This window comes from Ambystoma mexicanum, chromosome 5q (genome assembly GCF_040938575.1).
Source record: "Ambystoma mexicanum isolate Mex_15411 chromosome 5q, UKY_AmexF1_1, whole genome shotgun sequence".
NCBI lineage: Eukaryota > Metazoa > Chordata > Amphibia > Caudata > Ambystomatidae > Ambystoma > Ambystoma mexicanum.
The window spans coordinates 524748092-524773429 of record NC_090933.1 but is presented as its reverse complement, the minus strand read 5'-3'; the positions used below and the strand labels follow the sequence as shown (position 1 = coordinate 524773429).

General features: G+C 44.4%; 1 protein-coding gene across 1 annotated transcript in view; it reads left to right on the top strand.

Moving 5' to 3' along the window:
- Nucleotides 1–25338, top strand: part of PRKDC (protein kinase, DNA-activated, catalytic subunit) — a 3362625-nt gene that overhangs the window by 1307384 nt on the left and 2029903 nt on the right. The window contains exon 37 of the mRNA XM_069621025.1: nucleotides 9996–10181. Coding sequence (XP_069477126.1) covers nucleotides 9996–10181 — 186 coding nt within the window. The remainder of the gene's footprint in view (nucleotides 1–9995; nucleotides 10182–25338) is intronic.

The window sequence follows — 25338 nt, the reverse complement described above, 5'->3', positions numbered from 1 at the left end:
AATCAGTCATTTTCGTGCTCACCATGAGGCCTTGCGGGACTCCCCCATCTTCAGTTTGTTGGGGACAGGCCTGTTCAGCGTGCGTAGTATTTTTGGCTGGTATATCTGGAATGTCCAATGTGAGGCCAACGCCTTCCTCTGTGCTTAAAGGCTCAGAGTCCTCATCCAGCGGATTAACTTGCACTTACTGGATGTCCATGATGCTCTGCTTTTTCAAAGCAACGTGCTTCAACTCGCATGCTGCAAAAGGACGGTCTGCCCGTCTATACGGTGTGGGGGAGGATAGGGGAGGTGTACCCCTTACTAATCCGATGGATCCAATGTCCGTGATGCAGGCCGCCAGTTATACCAACTGACCTTTCCCACTCTTTGCTTTTACAAAGCAATATATATGAGCCACAGAAGGACTCAACGCCAGAAGCCAAGGCCGGCTCTGCTGCACAACAGGACTGCACTGGCTCCACACACACTGGTGCAATTTATGGGGCACAGTAAGAAGATTGGCTGACCCATAGAGACCACAGTGACCTCACCCAGCTCTATCAGCCTCCAAAAACATAAAACTGTGTAAGAAGCACTCTGCACGTGTGCCTATGCTGCTGGAAGCCTCAAGACACCTCGCCTGACTACCAAAAGACCCCCTGACAGGAACCGCCAGGTGTCTGCGAATTGCACCACTAACCTTCCAGGGCTCATGGTTTTCAGGACTTTTAGGCCTTTAAAGCCTACTGCAGTATTCCTATGCTACCCGCGTTTAGGTGCCCGACCCGCGTCTCGTGGCACCTTATGGATGCAGAACGAAAACAGAACACGCATTGGGTTTTGCTACCCGATAACCCTGTGCTGCACTCCTCTCGGGACACCGTCCCAGGTATATTTACAGCCAATCGTGAGAAGGGATCTCTTCATATACTGGAAGTCACAGCCCACTATGGTATATTTCGTCTTCTTAGTTGTGTAACACAAGGTAATAATTTACTACTCTCTATTATTCATTGCTGAGAAAAATCAATAAAGATAATGTCCACCTGACCTAGTACAATCCAGAGCCACCAAGACCGTACACCATGTGGGTAGACAGTAATAATGTTTGTGGTCAAAAGTAAAAAGGTAAACTGTGAGGATCACTCTCACTACAGGGACCTCAGTGTGTACAGTATGAATCAGTATTATTCCATCATACATGAATTCAATTCAATACAGATTAAATAAATCATAGCTGTATTATCGCACACTCTAAAGGCATATTCAATTGCAATTAAGCACTGAACAAATGAAGACATTCAAAATATAACAACATATAACGCAGTGTATACATCGGCATGAGCAGTACAATTTCTTCTGCTCTATGTATTGTCCTAAACGCTCCTAATGGTGCCAACGCGTTTCGGATTCCGATGAACCCATCTTTAGGGCAGGATGTGTAAAGTTTCATAGGATTGTAAGGGGTTTTCCTAAAAATAACAAAGATAAACTAATTAACTTTAAGGTGTATACCAGTACTTCATGAAGGTAGGTATTAGTTTGAATCACTAACCTTATAGTTGAAGTAATAGCGAAAACACCTCAACCTGCATAGAGAGCCAGAATGACATGTCTCAGTTCACAAGACTATTAGATATTATGCTTATAAAAGTCCATATTGTACGTCTGACACCACTTACCCGGTCCAGAGGCAAGTACATCGCCCCGGGTCTGAGCAAGCTGTTGTAGGGTCAATCACGAGGGATACGCACGGTAGCGGTCATAGTGGAGATAAGGATATAAGTTTGGGATTAACACAAATCTGGGTAAAAGTAAGTATCAGCTATAAGCTGATCAATTCACTGGTAAAAATATGCATAGTTGAAATATAGTCACTAATGATTATTGGAGTCAATAGGGCGATATAAACATGCAGCCAAGCATGTCCACGCTGCCCGTGAGTAAAATCCTCAGCGTCTGTGCACTTAATGAAGATAATGAGCATAGAGCCGATGTGTTTAAACCCAGAAACGAGCATATAACAAAGTGCTATGGTGCCGCTCGCGAGTGACTAAACCGTTCCCTTGAAAGTGACATTATCGCTTTATATGTAGTGCATCCGTGCCCGCACGCGAGCCTAAGCCGGTATCGCCATACCTCTCACTTGTCGGCAGAGCGCAGTCCTCGAGACGCCCGTCAGCTAGATGCACGTCTCGAAACTGCGGATTGTTATGTTGTCATGGCGGCAGCGCGCATGCGCACTGCCCCCTTGTCCACCATATTGGTGTGGGCATCCACGTAGACGGATGCTATTCGCCAAAATGTTCGTCATTGGTCTGTACGCATGTGATTAGATAAACCACAGCCCTGACCCCAATATTCCAGACATCATGTCCGTGTGTTGCTCCACTTGGATTCAAGTACCTAACTGTGGTAGAACGTGTAGCGAACGAGAATATTTGTGTCTGTGTATCGATCCAGTTATTAGCGAGATGCCCAATAGGCGTCATTTATAGAAAAATTAGGTATATCCGTATACTTACATTATGGAGAGATTATAGAAATGTGCATGAATACAGTGAAAATGCGATCTCTCCACGTCACTGCTAGCCATATGTCAAGGTCCACAGAACACGTTACTGGTCACGGTGAGATCAATGTTGTAAGTGAAGCCAATTGACTTATAGTAAAGTGTGTGGTGGGGGCACCAGGGCAGCCGAAGACTGCCCGGTGCCCCACCATACACTGACCCTTAGACATGTTCACTGAAGCCGGAGCAGGAATCCCACAGGGGGGGTTCACCCCTCTGTCCTGACCGGTACAGTGTAGCATCAAGTAAATATATACAAAGGTCATTAGATACTCTCCTATATCTCTGCTATCCAGAAGGTTATGGTTTAACCATACAGGTGGGTCAATGTCCCTAGACAGTGCCCCCAAGAGTTTAGCAATGAGGATGCGCGTGCCATCCCTATCAGGCATAATACATAGTTAATAACTTGTGTGTAAACATAGCAACCCAATCAAGTTTTCAGCAGTCACAGATATCATTAGTACAATGTAACGATATCATGTTTCCCAAATGCACATACACAATTCTCAGTAATCCCCGTAGGCACGAGTCACATTAATGTATATGTCGGGCTCCTCTGTTACGCTCACCTGGTTCCCACTGGGGCGTCGATCGGACCCGGACAGCTGCGGTCTCCACCAACGTGATGCGTAGTGAAGAGATGACAGTCTGGACTGGCCCGCCTAATCTTGTCTGCTGGACTCGTAGAAGTATTCTCCTGCAAGTGGAGAAAGGGATTTAGCCACCCGTGGACTTTAGTGATGGCCCCCCAACAGTTCTCGTTCTCCCCACTAATCATCTCCGATATCCCCTTTTGGTAACCTCACCTTATGTTTTTAAATGATGAGCTCTCCATCCTGCATGGCATGCAGGGGCGCGTAGATACCAGTTACTTCACTGGGTTGAACGTACTGGAGGAGTTCCGGAGGAATATTGACTCCAGTGTCTATAAAGTTCAAAGAGTTCAATATGTCCGATGTTCACTCTTGTTCCATTCCCTCGTTAGGTTGCAGCTGGGTCCAAAAGAATATTGCCTGGAGGCAGCTGATGGCGTTCAGGTAAGAGTCTGTATTACCAAACACTGTCCGGTAAAAGTTGCATGAGTTTAACTTGCTGTTTTCTCTCCCTTTGTAGGTGCGGCATGGGAAGATGCAGTGAATTAAAGAATAATACCTCCGGTGGTAAAGCCGGTAAGCCTATGGTGGCAGAGATTGTCTTTGTCGGTTTTCTCGGCTCACCTTGTTATTCCTTTTGTTTTCCCCCCAGGTGCTGGATTTCGACGAAGAAAATGATGGAGGCAGCGGTGGACTGGTGAGTATAACGCAGCGCTGCTGTTGGCAAAGCGACGCGTGCTGAAATAATGTCCTTTCCAGGCTTGGAGATGTGCTGGGTCCGGAATCAGGTAAGGAATCACATAATGTCTGTGATCTAACCTCTTCTCCTTTCTTTTCCTTTTGTCTAGGAGCTCCGGATTCGAGGCGGGCGTGGCAGAAGACTGGATGCTGACTTGCAGACACGGTGAGCGTCATGCTGCTGGATGCAGAATAACGCGAAGCATGGGCTGCTGTTCGGGCATGGTTTAAATAGCCTGCAAAGTAGTCCCAGGTAAGACGTTCCCCAGAACCACACCCGAGTGAAAAATAGTCCCTGTAATAAAATAGTCCCATCCAGGCCTCACATTGGCTTGGACTCATTTGCAGCATGGTCTGCATAAGGTAAGTAAAGTCTATGAGCCTGGCGCCTAAGGCGCCAGGACTGAATCCAAACAGCCCCCAGCCGGGGCTGTTGGGGTTTTAATGAGTATCTGGATGCCTGCTCCCGGGGCTGATGGACTCGATCCGGATGCCCGGGGGTAGGCATCATGACATCCTCACTGTGACTTTTACATTGTCATCCAAGATTCAAAGAATGCAGATTGGCCTTAGTCGCTAGACCGTTCTTTTATCTGACTAAAGTTTTGCAGTTAAAGACTAACAGAATAAAAAACAGAATAACAAAGCCTAAAAAAAAGCATACCTATGACATTTAAACAAAGCACATGAGATCGAACTCGCAGTTCAAGCCTCTTGGGCTCAAGCAGTCCAATCAATCGATCCAGAAGATTTCCCTTTGTAACAATCGTTTATGCACATCCCCACCCTCTAGGGCCCACTAGCACTTGTTCCAGAATAATGCATCTCAGTTGAGCAATCGAATGTCTTGCTTCAACGAAGTGCATGGACACTGATGATCTCAAACCTTTAGTCCGAATGTTCGATTTGTGCTCTGTCCATTTTAATTTTGCTTTCCTCATGGTGATCCCCACATAGTAGAGCCCACAGGGGCATTTAAGAGCATAAACCACATTTGTTAAATCACAGGTGCAGGAGTTTTTGAGTGTAATTGGTTTCCCTGTGTGTAGGTGTGAGATTTTATTGCCTACCAGAATGTTACTGCAATGCTGGCAGTTGTAGCAGGGTTGTGTGCCTTTATACTGTATGGTCACCGCCTGATCACTTGGTGTTTCGGCTCGAATCAGGCTGTTTCTGAGAGCCCACTATTCCTATATGCAAAGATAGGAGTTTGTTGAAAAAAGGGATTGTGTTTCAGGGTCCATTTGCAGCATAGGCCATTTCTTCTGAATTATATTCCTGATTTTCCTGCTTTGGTTGTAATGCATGCTCACATATACCATGCAATCATCCTTGTTCTTCACCTTAGGCGTAAGTAGAGTATTTCTTTCAATGTTAGCCACCCTTTCTTCAATTCTGGAGATAGAAGCCGGACTGTAACCCCTCTTCCTGAATTTGTGACGCAAGGTCACTGATTGTCTTGCATTTTCTGACTCCTCTGAGATATTCTTCCGGTAGCATAGGAATTGGCTTAATGGAACACTCAATTGTCCGGTGTGGATGAAAGCTTGTCGCCAGTAGGAGACTATTCCTGTCTGTTGACTTCGTAAATATCCTCGTTTCAAGAATGGCTCCTTTGGTGTAGATTTCCACATCCAGGAAATTGATCCTTAGTTTGCTTGTCTGAGTGGTAAACTTAATTTGTGGATGCATGCTGTCCATCATTTTAAAGAAATCCGTCAACTCGTCCTCTGGGCCAGTCCATATACCGAAGACATCATCGATGTACCTAACAAATATAGTGAGGTGGCGAAGCCATCTCGCTGAGGTCAACACATATTCATTTTCTAAGTAGTACATGCATATGTTAGCATGGGCCGGGGCCATGGCTGCCCCCATACTGGAGGCTGAGAGTTGTAGGTAATATTGATCTTGAAACCTAAAAGTTATTCATAAGCACCAACTTAAGTACTGTTAAGGCAAAGATTTTATCTCCTTGGCAGTTGTCTGACCTTAACAGCAGCCATTCAACTGCCTCAAGGCCTGCCTCATGTACAATGTTCGTGTACAGAGATGTAACCTCCATTGTGAATAGGATGTCCCTTCCATTCACGAAGTTCACCTCTTTCAGCTTTTGAAGAAAATGTGTTGTATCCTTAATATATGTTGGAGTTTCTTGTATAAGGGGCTGTAAAATCTTATCAAGATACCTCGCAAGTGGTTCAAGTAGGCTGTCTGTTGCCGCTATAATTGGTCGTCCAGATGGATCCAACAATTTTTTATGTATCTTTGGAAGAATGTATATCACTGGTGTGATAGGATGAGTCTTCTCAAGAAATGTATGGGTCTTTTCCGAAATAACCTCCCTGTCTTCTGCCTCGTCCAGTGTTTCCTTAATCAATTTCTTACCCTCTCTGTTGGATCGTAGTCAATTTCTATATAGGTTTCCCGGTCCGCTAATTGTCGTTCAACCTCCCTAATGTATTTGATTTTATCCATTAGGACCAAGGCGCCACCCTTGTCAGCCGGTTTGAAAATAATATCTTTGTTGTCCAACAGTCTCTTTAGAGTTTGTCGCTCAATGGCCGTAAAGTTTCCACATCTCTTGGATTTAAAAGGGATCTTCTTGAACTGATCCAACACTGTTCTTTCCTTAGGGTTCAGCGAAGAGGAAGCACAGAGGATCTTAGGCCTCATAAAAACAACAGGAGAAGAACTGCGAGCTACTGACAAACCAGTGGCACTGATCAAGCAGTTAGAGTGGAAAATACAGAGAGAAATCAATCTGAAATTGTATTATGACTGATGGGTATGGCACGCGCATCCTCATTGCTAAACACTTGGGGGCACTGTCTAGGGACATTGACCCACCTGTATGGTTAAACCATAACCTTCTGGATAGCAGAGATATAGGAGAGTATCTAATGACCTTTGTATATATTTACTTGATGCTACACTGTACCGGTCAGGACAGAGGGGTGAACCCCCCCTGTGGGATTCCTGCTCTGGCTTCAGTGAACATGTCTAAGGGTCAGCAAATTTGGGGAACTTTTCTAGCTGCACTCTTGGACCTCCGCGACTTAATACAAAAGTAATAACTCAATCGTGTCGCAATGATGTGTGTAGAGAGCGAAGACACAGAGTTCCCCCACTTCGCTTGTCAAAAATGAAACTATAAAGTTCTACACGCATCCATTACTGCGCCACCAAAAAAAATATTGTTCAAAAGCAGTTATGTTTGTTCATTTTCAGCCTTGTTTATTTTTAGTTGCAGCCCAGTGGGCTGCAACTAAAAATAAACAAGGCTGAAAATGAACAAACATAACTGCTTTTGAACAATATTTTTTTTGGTGGCGCAGTAATGGATGCGTGTAGAACTTTATAATGTCTAAGGGTCAGTGTGTGTTGGGGCACCGGGCAGTCTTCGGCTGCCTTGGTGCCCCACCACACACTTTACTATATGTCAATTGGTTTCACTTACATCATTGATCTGACAGTGACCGGTAACGTGTTCTTTGGACCTTGACATATGGCTAGCAGTGAAGTGGAGCGATCACAACTTCACTCTATTCATGCACATTTCTATAATCTCTCCATAATGCAAGTATACGTATATACCTCATTTTCTAAAATGACGCCTATTGGGGCATTTCGTTAATAACTGGATCGATACACAGAAACGAATATTCTCGTTCGCTACACGTTCTACCACAGTTAGGTACTCGAATCCAAGTGGAGCAACACACGGACATGATGTCTAGATAAACCACAGCCCTGACCCCAATATTCCAATCGCATGCGTACAGACCAATGACGAACATTTTGGCGAATAGCATCCGTCTATGTGGATGCCCACACCAATATGGTGGACAAGGGGGCAGTGCGCATGCGCGCTGCCGCCATGACAACATAACAACAATCCGCAGTTTCGAGACACGCGTCTTGCTGACGGGCGTCTCGAGGACTGCGCTCTGCTGACAAGTGAGAGGTATGGCTATACCGGCTTAGGCTCGCGTGCGAGCACGGATGCACTACATATAAAGCGATAATGTCACTTTCAACGGAACTGTTTACAGCCTGATTCATGGAATTATTTGCGCCAAAATCGCAGATTTGCGCACCTTTCTGCCCGAAAATCCCCATACTTTAAAGAGGGATTTTCGGGCAGAAAGGCATGCAAATCTGCGATTTCGGCATTAATAATTCCGTCAATCAGGCAGTTAGTCACTTGCGAGCGGCACAGTAGCACTTGATTATATGCTCGTGTCTGGGTTTAAACACATCAGCTCTACGCTCATTTCCTCCGTTAAGTGCACAGACGCTGAGGATTTTACTCGCAGGCGGCATGGGCATGCTTGGCTGCATGTTTAAATCGCCTTATTGACTCTAATAATCGTTAGTGACTATATTTCAACTATGCATATTTTTACCGGTGAATTTATCAGTTTATAGCTGATACTTACTTTTACCCTGATTTGTGTTAATACCAAACTTAGATCCTTATCTCCACTACTAACCGCTACCGTGCGTATCCCTCGTGATTGACCCTCCAAAAGCTTGCTCAGACCCGGGGGCGATGTACTTGCCTCTGGACCGGGTAAGTGGTGTCACACGTACAATATGGACTTTTATAAGCATAATATCTAATAGTCTTGTGAACTGAGACATGTCATTCTGGCTCTCTATGCAGGTTGAGGTGTTTTCGCTATTACTTCAACTATAAGATTAGTGATTCAAACTAATACCTACCTTCATGAAGTACTGGTATACACATTAAAGTTCATTAGTTTATCTTTGTTATTTTTAGGAAAACCCCTTACAATCCTAAGAAACTTTACACATCCTGCCCTGAAGATGGGTTCATCGGAATCCGAAATGCGTTGGCACCATTAGGAGTGATTCGGACAATACATAGAGCAGAAGAAATTGTACTGCTCATGCTGATGGGTTATATGTTGTTATATTTTGAATGTCTTCATTAGTTCGGTGCTTAATTGCAATTGAATATGCCTTTAGAGTGTGCGATAATACAACTCTGATTTATTTATTGAATTCATGTATGATGGAATAATACTGATTCATACTGTACACACTGAGGTCCCTGTAGTGGGAGTGATCCTCACTGTTTACCTTTTTACTTTTGACCACATAAACATTATTACTGTCTACCCACATGGTGTACGGTCTTGGTGGCTCTGGATTGTACTAGGTCAGGTGGACCTTATCTTTATTGATTTTTCTCAGCAATGAATAATAGAGAGTAGTACATTATTACCTTCTGTTACACAACTAAAACGACAAAATATACCATAGTGGGCTGTGACTTCCAGTATATGAGGAGATCCCTTCTCACTATTGGCTGTAAATATAGCTGGGACGGTGTCCCGAGAGAAGTGCAGCACAGGGTTATCGGGTAGCAACACCCGATGCGTGTTCTGTTTTCGTTTTGCTTTGGACCTCGATTGGCCTCGAGGTTATCCCTGCTGCACCTGAAGTATAACTAACTGACCAATTTAATTCATCGGAAGGAGACGGTTTGCCTCCATATTGACCCTTTAGTTAAATCATTTTCTTATTGTTGTGCCTCCCAACCCCCTTCTTTTACCTTACGGATGCAGGGCACAGAAAACCGACACTGGAGCAGAAGGAAGGAATTAGAAAGGTCCTTGCACTGTGATAAGTGTCAAACCACACTGCCTCACTGATCAGTTGTCGGTCTGTGACCCATACACATGGGAAGAATATTACATTATCTGTGTTTTATGTGCTACGCACTGTGATGACAAATGTGCATGCATTTATATAGCATCTTGGGGATCTTTTTTTAAGTTTTTTTTTTGTTAAGGTGTAATATTAAAGGTGCAATATTTACCATGATGAAATGGTAGACTGTTATTGAGGTAACTGTTCTAAAAACTGCGTAGTAAACCATGCTGTCTATTCTACGTGCTCCTGCCTCAGACCTTGGTCTAAAATAGCAGATATATTTCATGGCCGTCTAATATGGTATGAAGAGATTTTAATGTAATGATAATATGCCTTCATTTTATACAAGTTTGTAATGTGTTTATCAAAACTGTTACAATGTACCAGGAATCCTACATTTTAAATATTGTATTATTCCTTAGGTTGGAACCATTTTGAATGGTATGTTGGATCAAAGTTTTAGAGACCGTACTGTTCGCAAACAGCAAGGCGTTAAACTTGTGACTGCAGTGCTAAGTAACTGGTCAAAACTTGAAAGCTGGTGGAAGAAAGATTCCCCTCCGGAGAGCAAAATGGCTGTGCTCACTCTGCTGGCAAAGGTTCTGCAGGTATTCTGTCCGTGTTTCACATATCTCTGTTTGGTTGCGATATTAGTTACAGTATGCAAATTGTCTTGCAAGCTCTCCTTGTGCTTGCGCTCATGCTCATAGTAATTGCTTTTTATCAGTTCACTACGGCTATAAAACATTGCAATATGATAGCGGAGTGGATTCATGTGTGTGTAATAGGGATGTGTGTCTCGCGTGTGTAAAGTGCTTTTCTCTGAATTTAATTGTAGCCTTTCCTCCTTTAGAGGTTCATAACATAAAGTAGCCTTGAGTTCAGTAATGCTAACAATTGTTTAGGAGGCCATGAAGCTTTGAAAGAAAATGTATATAAAAATAAGTGCTGTTATTCTTCACATTGTCTGTAAAATAGCTCCGCGGGTTAAGTACTTGCTGCAATCTATGTGTGATTTGCAGGTCTCCGGTTCAAATCCCGGCAAGGCCAACTCAGCCTTTCATCCTTCCGAGGTCGATAAGTTCGTAACAACTTCGGTTGAAATGAAAAATGTATGTAAATATGTACAGTACATAGACGTAACCGCTATATAAATAACACATCTTTATCATTCATTATTAATTTACATGTAAAATGCCAATCCTGCCTAAAGGCCTTAGATGTTTTTTTTTTCAAACCAAATATAAGCACTGGTCATATGTGGCTTTTGGTAGTAATGGTTTGCAAAGAGTGTTTACCTCAAACAGGCTTCTGCTAGCTAGCAATGGGCTATGTACAAACATTTCACTTGATCAGGACTCTCTCAATTCTTCTTCAATCTGTACATTAACTATTGGGGGAACCCCTGGCAGACCTCAACATCAAAATTGTCAGTAAGCAGATGAGATGAAAGCCAAATATGTAAAGATATCCATTGCCTGAAACACTGCCATGCCATCGTCCAGTACCTAATTAGGTCTGACCACCGCCCCCACCATAATTGAATTCATACTATTGGTCAACTCCTCCAAGCAAGCCATAGACTTACACTGGCGAACCTAAATGGAAGTCAAGACTTCACTCCCTGGCTAGCTCCCAGTATGAACCTCTTGGGATTCAACATCGACATACCTCTCCTTCAAAACCCATGTTGCCAACTAAACAAATAGCCTGGTATCAACTTTCCCTACTTCACAAAATCAAGCCATTGTTCTCAACCTCTGACTTCAGAACTGTTATCTAAGCCCTGGTTGTTTTCCCACTGGATGATGTCAATTCCCTCTGTGCTGGCATCACAGCCTCCACCCTGGCACCCCTCAAGTCTGTCTATCATCCATCCGTATAACTCATCACTGGTCAGAAAAAATTCATCCCCCCCTCACTTAAGGTAATTGAACTGACTCACCATCCAATCCTGAATCATCTTTACATTACCCAGCATTAGCTTTGGGACCATAATGACCAATGCTCCTATACACCTGGTTGAATAATTCAACACCTTGGGAGGTCAGTTTACCATCAGAAGCAACAGGCTTATCAGACTAGGATCCAAGAATTGCATGACAGAGTAAACAAGAGAACACGCCTTCTCATGCTATACTGATTACCCCCTATTTCCAGTGCTACTAGAAGTAACTGAAAACCCTATTCTCTAGAGAACATCTTGCTGGACACTGGCTCCTGGCCACCTGTGTTCTTCCATGCCCCATCTCGTCTTCCCAAGCAGGTTGTTTATCTCTCTGGTACAGTGCTTAATTTGTAGCCAGCAAGGTTTGTGCTACATAAAACACATACGTTCATACAGATATACATAGAGAGGTTCCCAGCAGTGGCCCACACTAGCCTTTACAGTTCGTAAGCAACCTACATAATTTCTCAGTGCTATTGAAAACCTGCAGCAGTGTTCTCTCCAACAGGCACTAATTATGTCTGTTAGAAGCGTTTACAGAACCACTATTCTTAGTGTCGGGTTCTGTGAAGCCAGCCTAAGTGGACCTGAAAAGGTTTGACACAAAAGTCATCTTGGCTTTCTTGGTAATGTGGATAAGCAGTTAGACTGAGACTTAGGAACTCAGGTGCTTGGTGTATGACATGATAGGGCATTTATAATGTGCCTATACACAAATGTTTCAAGGCGCGACCAGGCAAGGGAGGGGGAACAGAGGGAAGACAGAGACCATGATCTTACTAGGCCAAGTGACATTGAGATCACGCAGGGGAAGTGGGAACAGGAAAAGACGGGGGAAGGGACAGTGCAGTACATTTGATCAATGGAATAAATAAAGCAAGTAAGTGTGGCCAGCTGGTGCCAAGTGCAGGGGTAAGTGCAGACATCAGGTGTCAAGTGCTGGAAGGGGACTGAGCAGGTACAGAAAACAGTCCCCAGGTGCGAGGGTTGCCAGGGAGGCAGTGAAGGTCTGCAACTGGTGGAAGAGGGGACCTGGGCCCGAGATCAGAGGCTGGCCCGGTGACCAGTGCAGTTTCAGTTTCAGCCAGGAGTTAAGCTGGGGAGAGGAGATGAGAAAGCAGAAGCAAAGAGGAAGGTTTTGAGGTGCTTCAGGAGATGGTTCTCCTCAAGTTTCAGGGAGGCAGGGAGGCTGTTCCAAAGGGAGGCCCCAGCCGAAGAAAGAGATCTACAACCAACTCAATACTGGGAGAAGCGACTGACCCTAAGGGAGTTGGAGGCGGATGAGTGAAGAGCTCGAGAAGGAAGATATTTAGGAAGAGAGAGTTGAAGGTATTGCAGCTCAGAAGGGCCTGTGGACAATGCAGAGGGTTTTGAACTTAATCCTCACAGCCACTGGGAGCCAGTGCTGAGATTTCAATCCTGGTGAGATACGATCCCTGGGTTTGAGGCCAAGGCAAAGTCTTGCAGTCCAGTTCTGGATGAGTTGCAGAGGGCGGATAGTAGAAGCAGGCAGATTTAGAAAGAGGGTGTTGCAGTAGTCCAGCCTAGAGAGAGCCAGAGCTCTGGAGACAGTGAGCTTCTGGGGGAAGGAGAGGAAAGGAAGAATACCTCTGAGGAGGTGCAGCTGGTAGTGTGCTTTCTTAGAGACGTCAGAGATGTGAGGAGAGAAGGAGAGTGTGGAGTCGAAGATGACCCAGAAGTTTTTCGCCTTACAGTTTGGAGCAGGAAGAGGGCCAAGAGAGGCCGGCCAGAGAGCGACGGGAAAGGAGGGGCCAGTTGTGCCGATGAGGAGAATCTCTGTCTTACTGGCATTAAAGCAAAGATCATTGGCAGCATACCACTCCTGGATAGCAAACAGACAGTCAGAGATGAGAGAAGGAGAAGAAGTGGCGTAAGGGAGCCTGAAAATGAGTTGGGTGTCATCAGCATAGCAATGAAAGTTAGGGCAGAGAGCGGCAATTTGGTGGGCAAGAAGTGCCAGGTATTGGTGGTACAGCCAGAAAGAGGTTAGCCCCCTGGTGAACAACACTGATAGAGGTAGAGGAGAGGAAGGACCCAAGTTGGACCTGGGAGGGTCCATCGGAGAGGAAAGGATACCCAGGTTATCACGGAGACGGTTGAGCTGGATGGCATGGTTGACTGTGTCAAAGGCAGAAGAGAGATCAAGTGAGATGAGGACACAGGGGGTGTTGGAAATGAGGTTGGAGAGCAGGACTTCACAGATGTAAAGTTCAATAAAAAAAACTGAAGAGATTGACAAGTATTCGCTTACATAGATGCTCATTGAGAAAAGACACTGTAAGGTGTAAGATAAGTAAAAGCCATTTATACAGTTGCACGATCAGTTTGGTGACTCAATTGGAACCCTAACCGCACTTAAAAATTCACAAGGGTCAAAAGTACACTAGCAATAACCTATGGTGGGGGTGGGGAGAGGTGTTAAAAACTGTACATCTACCCTATAAGGTGTTACGTAGGTAACTGGGATGAAAGACCAGACCGACATTGGAAACGTACATTTAAAATAGGTTTATTCAGAAAATATAACAGTGTGGGGGCAAAATAATAAGCTGGCCAGAATAGGCCTAGTGATTTCTAAATAAAAAGTGACGAAACTCTGTTCACAGTGTATAACTGTGAAGGTCCCTGGATTCCCCTCTCGTAAAGTGAAAATGGTCCACAAAGAAAAGTCTTTCCCAAAAAGAATATTTTCCCAGTACCCGGGACTGGCCTTCTGCTGGGTTCCGTAAGGAGGAGCAATCTCTGGTTTCACAGGTTTGTCTCTGCCTCTCTTTTGCATTCACTATCATCCCTTGTCCTTGCTGGTTCACTGTGGGTAAGGTTCAGAAGTGATCCTCTTGTTGTTGTTTACGAGGAATCCCCTTGTTGGAACTTGTCCGGGATTGGGTTTCAATCTTTGAACTTCCCAGAGAGCAGCATGTAAGCCTGGGAAGTTTGGTAGGGTAATGGGCTGGCCAGCTACTTTTCCTATTCCGCCCATGGTTCTCTGCCTTTACCTACCTTTATTCCCCCGGTTCAAACTATAAAGCTCTGCGATCGGATAGTTTATAAATCCCAGTTTCTCCTTTCCAGAATTCTTACCTTCTCTAGCTACCCCTGGTCAATACATCGATTCCCCACTCTATACCCTCATGGGCACTTTCTTTGCTCATTTGGGTTGTTTTAGTCTCCGACTCAGAACCTTAATCTTCTCTTTCTCCTTGTTTAACTCTTTGTGCACAGCCATCATCCTGCCACAGATTTTTTACCAATATGACAGTCTTCTCCTTGTTTGGCACACCTTTCCCCACTCTCCAGCTCTATCCAACTATCACCTTCTTTATCCTTTTGGGTACAGTGGTCCTGTCTTGCCCCATCTTTTTCCCGATCTCCCACTTTAGCACTTTTAGCACACCATTCCTCACTAGTCTTTCTCCAACTATTACCTGCTTCACACCTTTGGGGAAGGTCTGTTGCTAGTTTCCTGTCCTCTTTGCCTCTTTCTGCACAACTTTCCTCACTCGCCAGGTCTGTCCCACCCACTGTGATACCTGCTTCACATATTTAGTCACATTTCTATCCCTGGCCACCTATACCCTTATTGGCTTTTCTTTCTGCCATTCCTGTTGTTTTGCTGTGGAACATTTTCGTTTTTGCTTCAAACTCCCTGGAAGTCCTCTTTCTGTCTCTGCTAGTGGAGGAAGAGACAGCACTAGCTACAAAAACTCCACTGGAAGCGGAGCGCTGCAGTGTGTTCGGTGTTTGGGGGCTCGCTGGCCAGTGGTAGCAGAAAACATTCTGTTTGGGCTCCGAACCTTTTGGAGGGTAAGCACTCCACTAACATATCCCCGCCTGGTGATTTTATTGCTTTTGTTCCCTTTATTGCATATAACGGTTGTACTGAGGACACCTTTCACTGCAACACTGCTTCGTAAGCTTTACGCAGCTCGAAGCTCGTTACGGGGAGTGTGGTGAACGAGTGCAATCTGTGGCATGCTGTTTTTTTTTTTTTTTGGAACTGAACTGAGGAGAAAGATTCATTGTACTGAGCAGTGGTGGAAATGGAAAAAAATGTGAAGGGGCTGCCTGTCGTTGGTACCCTTTAAGGTAAACTCTTCGCCTCCTCGCGGGAGCAGGACTGCCTCGAGGGCAACTATTCCACCTACTTTCATACTTTTTCTGTTGCTCCGTTATCTGACTCTCCTGTACGGAACTCTTGTGAGAGGCAGGGGTGTAGAGATGCATACAGAGCACGGTGTACACAGTGCTTACTGTGCCTGTGGGGTGTTTCCATTTGCCTGGATTTATTGTCTATTAACGTTACATTGATTGTGGACCCTTGGGTTGGAGACCTCATTGGACGTGTATCTGACTACTGACTACTGGAGACTGAACACTTACCTATGCAGTGGGGGCTTTAGACTCGCTCAAACTTACTTGCGGCTGGTTTTCTGAAGCTTCATATCCTAACGTGAGGTGACTGCGGGCCTAGAGTCTCTGAGCCTCATATTTTTTTTTTCTTTTTTTTGGTATAGTGAAAGCTGCACTTGCATTGCATTGTGGAACCTGTAGTAAAGTGAATTCTGTAGTCATAGCGTGAACTGTGATTCTGTGTGAACTGGTAATTTCTTCTCTTTGAACTAATCCACCTCTGTGTGAGAGTACTGCCGGGTGGTGTCTGCGGGCATTGCGCATTGTGCCTTTGAGCCATCCTGCCAAAAAAACTGGATTCTGATAGAGGGGTCTGGAAATTCTTTCTAATTTTGACGTAAGGGGACTGCGGGCTAGAGCCTTTGAAACTCACTGTCTTCTTGAACTAGCAAAAGCTTCATTTTCTTTACATTGTTTTGTACTGTGGATGCTGTAGTGAAGCGACTGCTGCAGCTACAGCTTGAATTGCTATTGAACTGATATCCTGTGAGACATGGACATCTCTCTTGTTTGTACCAAACAAACTTCTGTGTGAGGGCATTGCTGGGTGGGGACTGCGTGCATTCTGCCATTGAGCCATTCAGCGTGGTCGCATGGAGCAGCAGGGAGGCTGGGTAGGTACATGAATATGGTTGTCAAGATTTTCCTTATTCTAAGTGTTAAACAGATTGCTTTCTTTGAAAAAAAAAATTTACACTGTGTGCTAACGAAATGATCAGAAGTCTGTATTAAGCATATCTTACATACTGTGTCTGGCCGGTATTACCCTAAATCTTAGATTTAGGACTGTCAACCCCATTATCCTGTAAGAGTAATGTTATTGCTCCCCACACAAATATGACAGGCACTGTCGCTTTACGTCCCCCACGCAACCCTGAAAATCCCAGCAATATTATTCAGTACTTATTCTCCCATGATGGACGGGCTTCATTAAATCGCCTGAAAATTTTGGCTATGTTTGGGGAAATTCCTAGTCTATCACTAATAACCTCTGGAGACATAAAGCTAGTCGACTTTGTCCATCCTTTTAGGTACGACTTTGTTCGAGTGTTTTTTTTATTCAGAGACAGTGATGGATATGGTATTAAAAGAAAAGGATGCTATCCACAAATTTGGCTATGGTTTGGAGAAAGCACAATGGAGAGGGGACATAATTTGGGGGTGTCTAGGGACCCCAAAATAAAGAATGTTGCAAGTATGAATAATAAGTACTGTGTGGAGAGGACTGATGGAGATTCCAGCCTTAGATGGCTGGCTCTTACATTGCGGGAATCCATCTCACAACTCGAAGGCTTAAAGCCCAATAGTTAACAATACGATTACATTGACCGTGGTTAGTTGGGATCTGCTCCCAACTGAAGGGGTGCTCATTGGTCTGTCTACAGGAGACTTGGTTTACCGAACAGTATGTGTTTGATTGATTCATTGTGCATGCTACATTGCCCCGTAATGGAACAGTCAGGCGCCCGTCGGGGGGTTTGCTCATGGCTGTCAATGTGAATATTGGCCCTAGTATCATTAAGATCCATAGGATCCATGACTGGTGTCTGGCGCTCCTCATTCGGTCTAACAGTAGACTCTTTTGTGGTCAGTGTGATCTTTTGTTGATCAATGTCTACTGGAGCCTGAAGTTGGAAATTCAATCAGCCCTAAAACAGCTGGGTCATATCATGATAGAGTGTCTGGAAATTTGTCCTAATATGATGATTCTGATTGTAGGAGATTTTAATGTGGAAATTCCCAGATTTAATACTGTTGTGCACAATGGAGGGGGAATAAACCCATCCCAGAGGACGGGCAAAACACAACAGGGTCTCTTATGGTGACTTTTCTTAGAAGCGTGGGGACTTCAGCATGCTAGAGATTTTCTAAAGAATGATTCAGACCATTCTACTTGGTTTAGAGGTGTATTCCCCACAGTAATTGATCATGTCTTTTTTTCTGCTTCAATGATGAATTTGGTAACGGACTTCAAGCTACTTACTACCACTTGTAGTGATCATGAGAGTCTACAGTTTAAATTTGCGGCAGAGGGCAGTGTTTGCAACAATTTGTGTGATGCCAATCTACAGGTCAACGTTACTAATACAAGAGTTATTGGGCATAAAGGTAATGTTTTAAAATTGAATGCCGTTTTCCTGTTTGATTTTAACAGCTTAAGCTATGGGAAAAAACATGTATTGTATTCTAACGAGTCTTTTGGTGACTATGTGGGGAATGTAATTAGCCAATCTATGGGCCAAAAATGCTAAATTTTGTGCTCGCAAAATTCACTTGAAATTCAATAGAGAACTTTCCGAATTTACTGTCCACTTTTTTAGTTGTATAATCAGAGGCACTACCTTAATCTCCAAGAAGTCCCTATATTGAGATTTCTGAAGACACCCAAAAATTGGGTAACCCAGGTATCTCAAACAAGGACGCACCAATTGCTTTATGTGATTCAGAAACCACGAAAACTGTTTAATAGAAGGTTTAGGATGCAGCCGTATGATTACTGTCTTTTTTTAATTTAAAGCGAGACTGTGGGCCACAGTGTAATCCTTGAATCTACAGAGTAAGCGCTGTAAGCCAATTGGGGTGCCAACTAATTTTGACTCCTTCCACAGTGGGAGGAACAAATAATTTTTCTTCCAATTTATTTTTGGCATCAGAAACAGAGGTTGAAAATGGTGGGAGCAAAAGCGCCCCTTTGCCGGAGGCCATTGTAGGCAATTATACAGAAGGTTAAGCGACCCCTGACCCCTCAGTGCACCCCCGCCCCCAAGCCTATCTGCTCAACTGCAGAAGTCTTCTGAGATAGATGGTGGGTTGACTGGCAAGTTTCCCTTCTGAATTCATGTCACCTGCTTTCTCTTCTCATACTTGCACCTGCATAAGGGGAACCGAGCGTGTTATGCATCATCCCTCAACCCCCTTAAAGGGCCAGATTTCCCAGATCCCACATGTTCTCCACTTCCCATGTGTAGGGGCTGTGGTCCATGAAGGAACCCCGTCCCTAGTTGATACCATGTGTCTGTCCCCTGCTCCTCAACAGGGACTAAGTGAGTATTGCCAGGGGATCCTCTTGGCCACCCCACTCAAGATCCCCAGAGCGAGGCAGGAATTTTTGTCACAAAGGTTATAAGGAACACCAGCACTTTGATACTGAGCTTGATCAATCCAATCAATAAAGTTTGGTCAAAAGTTCAACAATGTCCAATGTAGATAACCCAATTTAGAATACAATGAAGATACTTTGCAAGAGTATTTACAGTTCTTACATGGGGAATAAAGGTTTGGATACAGTAACAGTCTGTCAGTTGACATATATGTAAATTGGGATTCTCAGGTAGGCATGGACCGCTACCGTTCCTAGTTGTCTGAGTGATCCCAGACCGGATTCCCAGATTCTGGTTCTCCGAGCAAAAATCAGGTTTAGGTAAATGTAAGAGGAGACTTTGCACCAAGAGACAAGAGAGAATAACTGTGGGCAGTGGACTCCAAGATATATATACCCCATACCCTTGAACTCTGAATCAAGAAACCAACAACCCCAGTTAAATGAGGGCTATTGGAGAACCCATTTTTTAAAATCAAGTGTGATAGTTAATCAATCTTTCAACACTATTTCTACAAGTAGTAATAGAACCACATGCAATTAATCTATAATTGCATAGAGCAGAACATTCTTACTCTTAACAAAATTATTCAGACATATATTCTTTACATACCTAAAATGTTTTAACATGTAATCCTATCATAAATCTCTAAACTCCTAAAAGGATATCCTAACTTAATACATTACAATATACTTAATCTAAAATCTATACAATTCTATAGATTATAAAGAGCACTCCTCAACAACATTGAATTCCCAGATGTGCACTTAAGATGAAGCCAAATAGAGATTATCCTGGCTGAGATATTCAGGCTTCGTGAAAATACAGTGAAACGGGTTTCAATTCAGCTGGAACTGCTGTCTGGTGGTAAAATGAAGCAGTATGTTTTAACTTCGAAAAGAACAATTCAGGAATGGTAAAAATGCCTCTAAAAAGTAATGGAACTGTAACAGTAAAAAGATAGATGTAGTGGTACCCCGCTCATGATAGATACTGCTCACTTTGACCTCTATGAACACTGCTTCACCAATATGTTTGGATCAGTGGTACCTGCAGAAAAGTGGCAGGTCTGAAGAGGCCGAAAGGTATAAATGCATCTTGTAACTTGCATGAAATATGTTCAAAGATCTATAGATTACAAACCCGGAGTCGTCAACGAAGCAGTCACTGCAGCCTTCACGGGCTCAGACGTTTTACGTGGTGGATAGGTACGTTGACTGCCGCAACCTGGGCAGATTGATTGTGGGTGGCATGTTCTCTTCTCACCCCACTAGAAGCCTCCTCGTGGGACCTTGACTTCTTACAATAAGAGGGAGCATGCTTCTGAAACCTGCATTGGCAGAGCGAAGTGTGGCTCCAAACAGATTCAGAGTCCAAGGCCACAGTACCTTATTCAAGTTCTGCGTACAGGCAGCAGATGCACTTTACATGCTCATCTACCCACAGATATTCTTCAGGCGGCAGGTGGTGCATGCCTTGAGGAGGCTTTTCCTAGCCTTTGGATCAGCTATACTGGGGTGAAAAGGAAGCCTGCAGCATGCCTCAATCCGTTGATGGCAAAGGTTTGATCAGCAGGGAAGCAGCAGGGATGTAAAAACGTCCCAATAGAAAAGAACTCAAGAATCAGAAGAAGAGAACTTTGAGAAGACTCAACACTTTAACTTGAATAAGAAATTCTGAGTTTGCCTTCAGGGGTGGAGCTAAAGGAGTCTCTGCCTATTGGCTGTGGGGCAATATGACCCAAAACAACTCTTAGAGAATACTAAAGTGAATGCAGTTTCAAATTTAAATGTAAACTGCCCTAATGTTGCAGAGGATTCCCAGCCTGTTGACTAGGAATATTGAAACGGCATTTGAATCTATGGAAGATATCAATGCTGGAGAATAGGAGTTACAGGTCAGTAGCATGTTCGTTCCACAATGTGGTAGGCTTTGTTTTCGGTTTGTACATTTTAGTGGGCGTTTCTTTTTTTTTTCCTTTTTTTTTTTTTTTTTTGCATTACACACAAAGAACACAATCAAGTTTGCTCAATAGTATGCAAACTGTATAATATTGTACAAAATATTATGAAGTCCCTAAAAGGAAAGCATTTTTGAAGCCCGATACGAGAACATTTCTTAGTGTAGAGAGTCCATCTGGATATGGATTTTTAGTAGTGAATACATTTTTGATCTCTTTACGTTAACATCCATTTCCTCACATGTTATTGGGTCATTTAGAGCAACACTATTTTCAAGGGAAAGGTAAAGTAGTTTAATCCCCACCTAAATATTGGTTAATATGGTCTGGGTCAGGATGTTGAGCTGGTATTGGTTAGTTTTGTCTGGGTTTGGATGTTCAGCTGTAAACGGAGGACTAAAGTAATCAGAGATGTCATTTTGGCCTCTATGAATTCAGTTTAGTTACCTGGTCAATGTTTAGGGATGCTATTGAAGTACCAGAATTTTGACGTTTTAATCTAGATGCCCGTAACCAGTGAGATTTACCTGAATTTGTAAAATAAAATTGTTTTATACTGGGAAGGCTATGTTATGCTCACCTGGTATCCACGGGGACGCCACCCAACCCATGGTAGGATGATTTGCACTCTCGAACCCTCTCCCGGTCCCTTGGTAAGGTCTCTGGTTAAAGATGGGTCTGCAATATAGGAGAGCTGGATTCAATACCAGATTGTCTGTTTTCCCACCTCCCTTGGCCTCAACTCCTTCCTCCCCCTTGGGCCTTCTCCTCACCTTAATATTGTAAAAGGTGGATTCTCCGTCCTGCTCCTCGTGGCAGGGGCGCATAGATGTGGGGGGCGAGCAGCCGACCAAGTTACTTCACTGGTGCAAGCCCCCCTGTGGGAATCCAGGCCTGCTGCGCCTCTGTAGGTTTGCTGCTTTACAGTGTTTATATGCAGTTCTTATGTTCCTCTTAGTTCGAATAATAATGTCTTCTTTCCTTTTAGGTATGGAAAGGTATTTTGGTGTTGTCATGCAGTTTGAAGATGAGCATGGGCCGGTAGGCGAAAGCGCGGTGTGCGCGATGCTATCCGGTAAGTAATGCGCGATGCACGGCGCTTTTTCGCCTTTTATATTGCTAAATTGTGTCTTTTCTCTCCTTGCAGGTTGCGATGTTCCTCGCCGAGCGCCGTAATGTTCCAGCAATGATACTGACCAGGAGATAACTACCCAGGTAAGAATTGTGTGGCTTTCTAGTAAACGCTTACTAATGCTGTCTTTCTTTCTCCTCTTTCCTGGTTATGGTATTCCAGGATGCATGCGGTGCCAGATGATGGAGTTCGTACCCTCAGGTGATTGGAACTGAAGTCGGCGTTGAATTGAAGACCGGATACTGTTCCAGGAAAGTTTCGTAGTGTTCTTTCTCTCTCTGCAGGTTCTTGGTTTCAGGTAAGCTGGCATCAAAGAACTGGACACGGTGAGCGTTATGCTGCCCACAGCAGAATAACGCAAAGCATGTTCTGCTGCTTGGGTGCGGTTTAAATAGTCTCAGTTAAAGTAGTCCAGGTAAAATAGTCCCAGGCCTGCCACATCCAAAGTAGTCCAGGTAAAGTAGTCCCAGGCCTGCCACACCCAAAAGGCTAGACCGCATAGCTCAGTTCCTTGTAACTGAGCTGTGTGTGTGCGCCTCCATGTTGGCTGAACCCCCCCCCCCCCCAAGTTAAATAGTCCCATTCTAATGTTGGTCTTCATGATGGTTATGAGCCTGGCGCCAAAGGCGCCAGGACTGACTCCAAGAGAGTCTTGGATGAGGTTTTAAGGCCTTTGACCTGGCCCTAACTGGAAGGCTGACTTGCCAGTGAGGGCCAGGGGCAAAGGTCATGACAGCCTATAAGCCGTCTCGCCAATCCTCACGTTTCAAATTGCACCCGGCTGTAATTAATAGCTTATTTTTTGTTCAAATTGGTGGCTTTATTAACCTTGTATCTAGCTAAGGCCAAATGTATACTTGCACAACCCCAAATAAGCAATTTTAATCCTAATTCTAAGCCCATTTGCTCTGCAAGGTGTAAGGGTGCAGCAGTACGAGTCTCCCACAATGGTGGCATGGTAATTGGCAAAGACTTTTATTTAACCCAAAATGAAGAGAAAACCTATCTCTCCCTAACTCTAAGAGAGTTCCCTGCCTCTAATAAGGAACTAAGGAGCCGATCAGTATGTCCAAGTAAATAGAGAGTCCACCGTCTTGTTGAAATGCCTACTTCTATCCCTCACACTTGTAACTAAAAGAAAAGGATTGTGGCTCTTCTTGGTCCAGAAGAGTGGCTCCCTTCTTCTGGACAATGAGCCACAGTTTCCAATGTAGAGGAAATTTCGCCTGTGAGAATAACTCCCTTCTCCAGGTCTCAGTTCCTTTCTGAGGAAATAAACAAAGTTCCATTTCACAGGGGCTGGGCAGAATGACTCCTTTCCTCTTAAGCCCTTCTCTGCCTTTAGAAGTTCACAGTTCAGTATTATCAGGTGGTGCCTTCCCTTTCCCTGGCTTGATTTGCACTTCAAGGTTCCCAATTTACATGAGTTCCCAGTGTTATGGGTGCGTGTCCCTGACCCATGTATTTCTCCTGGCTTAGGAGAGTTAAACCTGGTTTACTCTCTTGTCAGGTACTGTGACTATGAAGATGATTTGGCTTGATCTTCATAAAAGGGTGCATGTCCCAGACTCACAAGATTCTTCTCTCCTGGTATTGTAGACCTGGTTCACTATCCTGCCAAGTACTGGGACTATGAAGATGACTTGACCGTATATTCATAAAAGGGTGTAGGTCCCAGACCTGTGGGATTCTCTCCCCTTTATTCTGCAGTTCCTTTTAATTAGGGGTCTTAGCTCTTCCCCCAAGGGCTTCCTTTGTGCCTTAGTATTGTAGCTCCAGCATCTGCCATGGCCCTCTGTTACCCCTTTCAACCACCCCGGTAGCCCATGTACCTTTATGATCTCTACTGTCTTGGCCCGGTTTGTCTCCAGGTTCTCTGCTCTCTATTTCCAGCACCTCTAAGCTTCTCTGCTCTCCCGGCGTGCTTCAGCATTTCCGCTGCACTTGCAGATCCTCAGGGGATGTACCTTCTTGCAACCACACAGCCCCTCGGTTTAGCTTGCCTGGACGTTTGCTGCTCTATTTCCGCTGATTGGTCCTTCTGCGTCGGATCAGGTAAGAGCCTCTCCATCTGGTAAGCTCTTGTGTAGCTGCTATGGTTCTCTGCCAAGCCGAGCATTCCCTACGCTCGCATTTCCCACAGTTAGGGTGTCTCCCCCTTCATGATTTCCTGCTATAGTTTTAGCTGGCTTTTGCCAAATCTGCGCTCGAGAACAACTAGACTGTTCATTCATGCTCTAACGAGTGCTCGCTATGCTTCCTCATCCCAGTGCTGATCTTTAGATCTTCCAATAAGTCAATTGGTCTCCCCCTCATCTCAGTACTTAAGGGATACATGCTCCTTAAGGAGTCCACACTCGTTCTCGTCCCAATACTTCCTATATTGGTGGGATGACCAAAATACATAGGAACACTAAGGAAAGTGTTGATGGAAGGGGGTAGGAAGGTGTGTTAGGTGGGCTATGGAGATACTGTGTGCTCCCCAGGTTGTCACTAATCCCATAGGGGACTTCTCTCCCCATGTGATCCACCTGCTAAGTACCAGCCCTAGGGGGACTATCGGGTAGCGGGCTCGCCTCCCTGGCCTCATGGGAAGGGGCTCCCCTTAGGGGAGAAGTGACAACATCTGGGGATTCGTCACAACGATCAGACTGATGTTTCCCTTTAAAATTGTTGGTCAAGGGGGGGCGTGGCCAGCCGAGGATGCCATCGGATGCCTCCTCAGTGAGCTCTGAGACTTCTTTCCCTTCCCGAGGCCCCAAAACCCCCTAAAAAGATTAAATCGACCAAAGAAACAGCTCTGCGGGCATCGGAAGAGTTTGGGAGCTGATGGTGTAACTTGGGCGAGTAACGGAGGGTTACCAGACATTTGGTCGAAAAAAATTGGTCGACCAGACAAATGGTCGAACCAATTTGGTCGAAAAGCAAATGGTCGAATTTTTTTATTTTCACCACTTTTTTTTATTTTTTAGGCGGGTCCCCCCCAACCCTCTTTTTTCTCTAAAAAACCCTTTTTTTAAAAAACGAAAACCCGAAAAATAAATATATAAATAAAAAAAAAATCGACCATTTGGTTTTCGACCAAATTGCGTCGACCAAATGTCATTCGACCAGTTTTCAGTCGACCAAATGACTGGACACCGTAACGGAGGTCATATGACGGAGTAATCAGCAGTAAAGTGAAGAGCCCAAC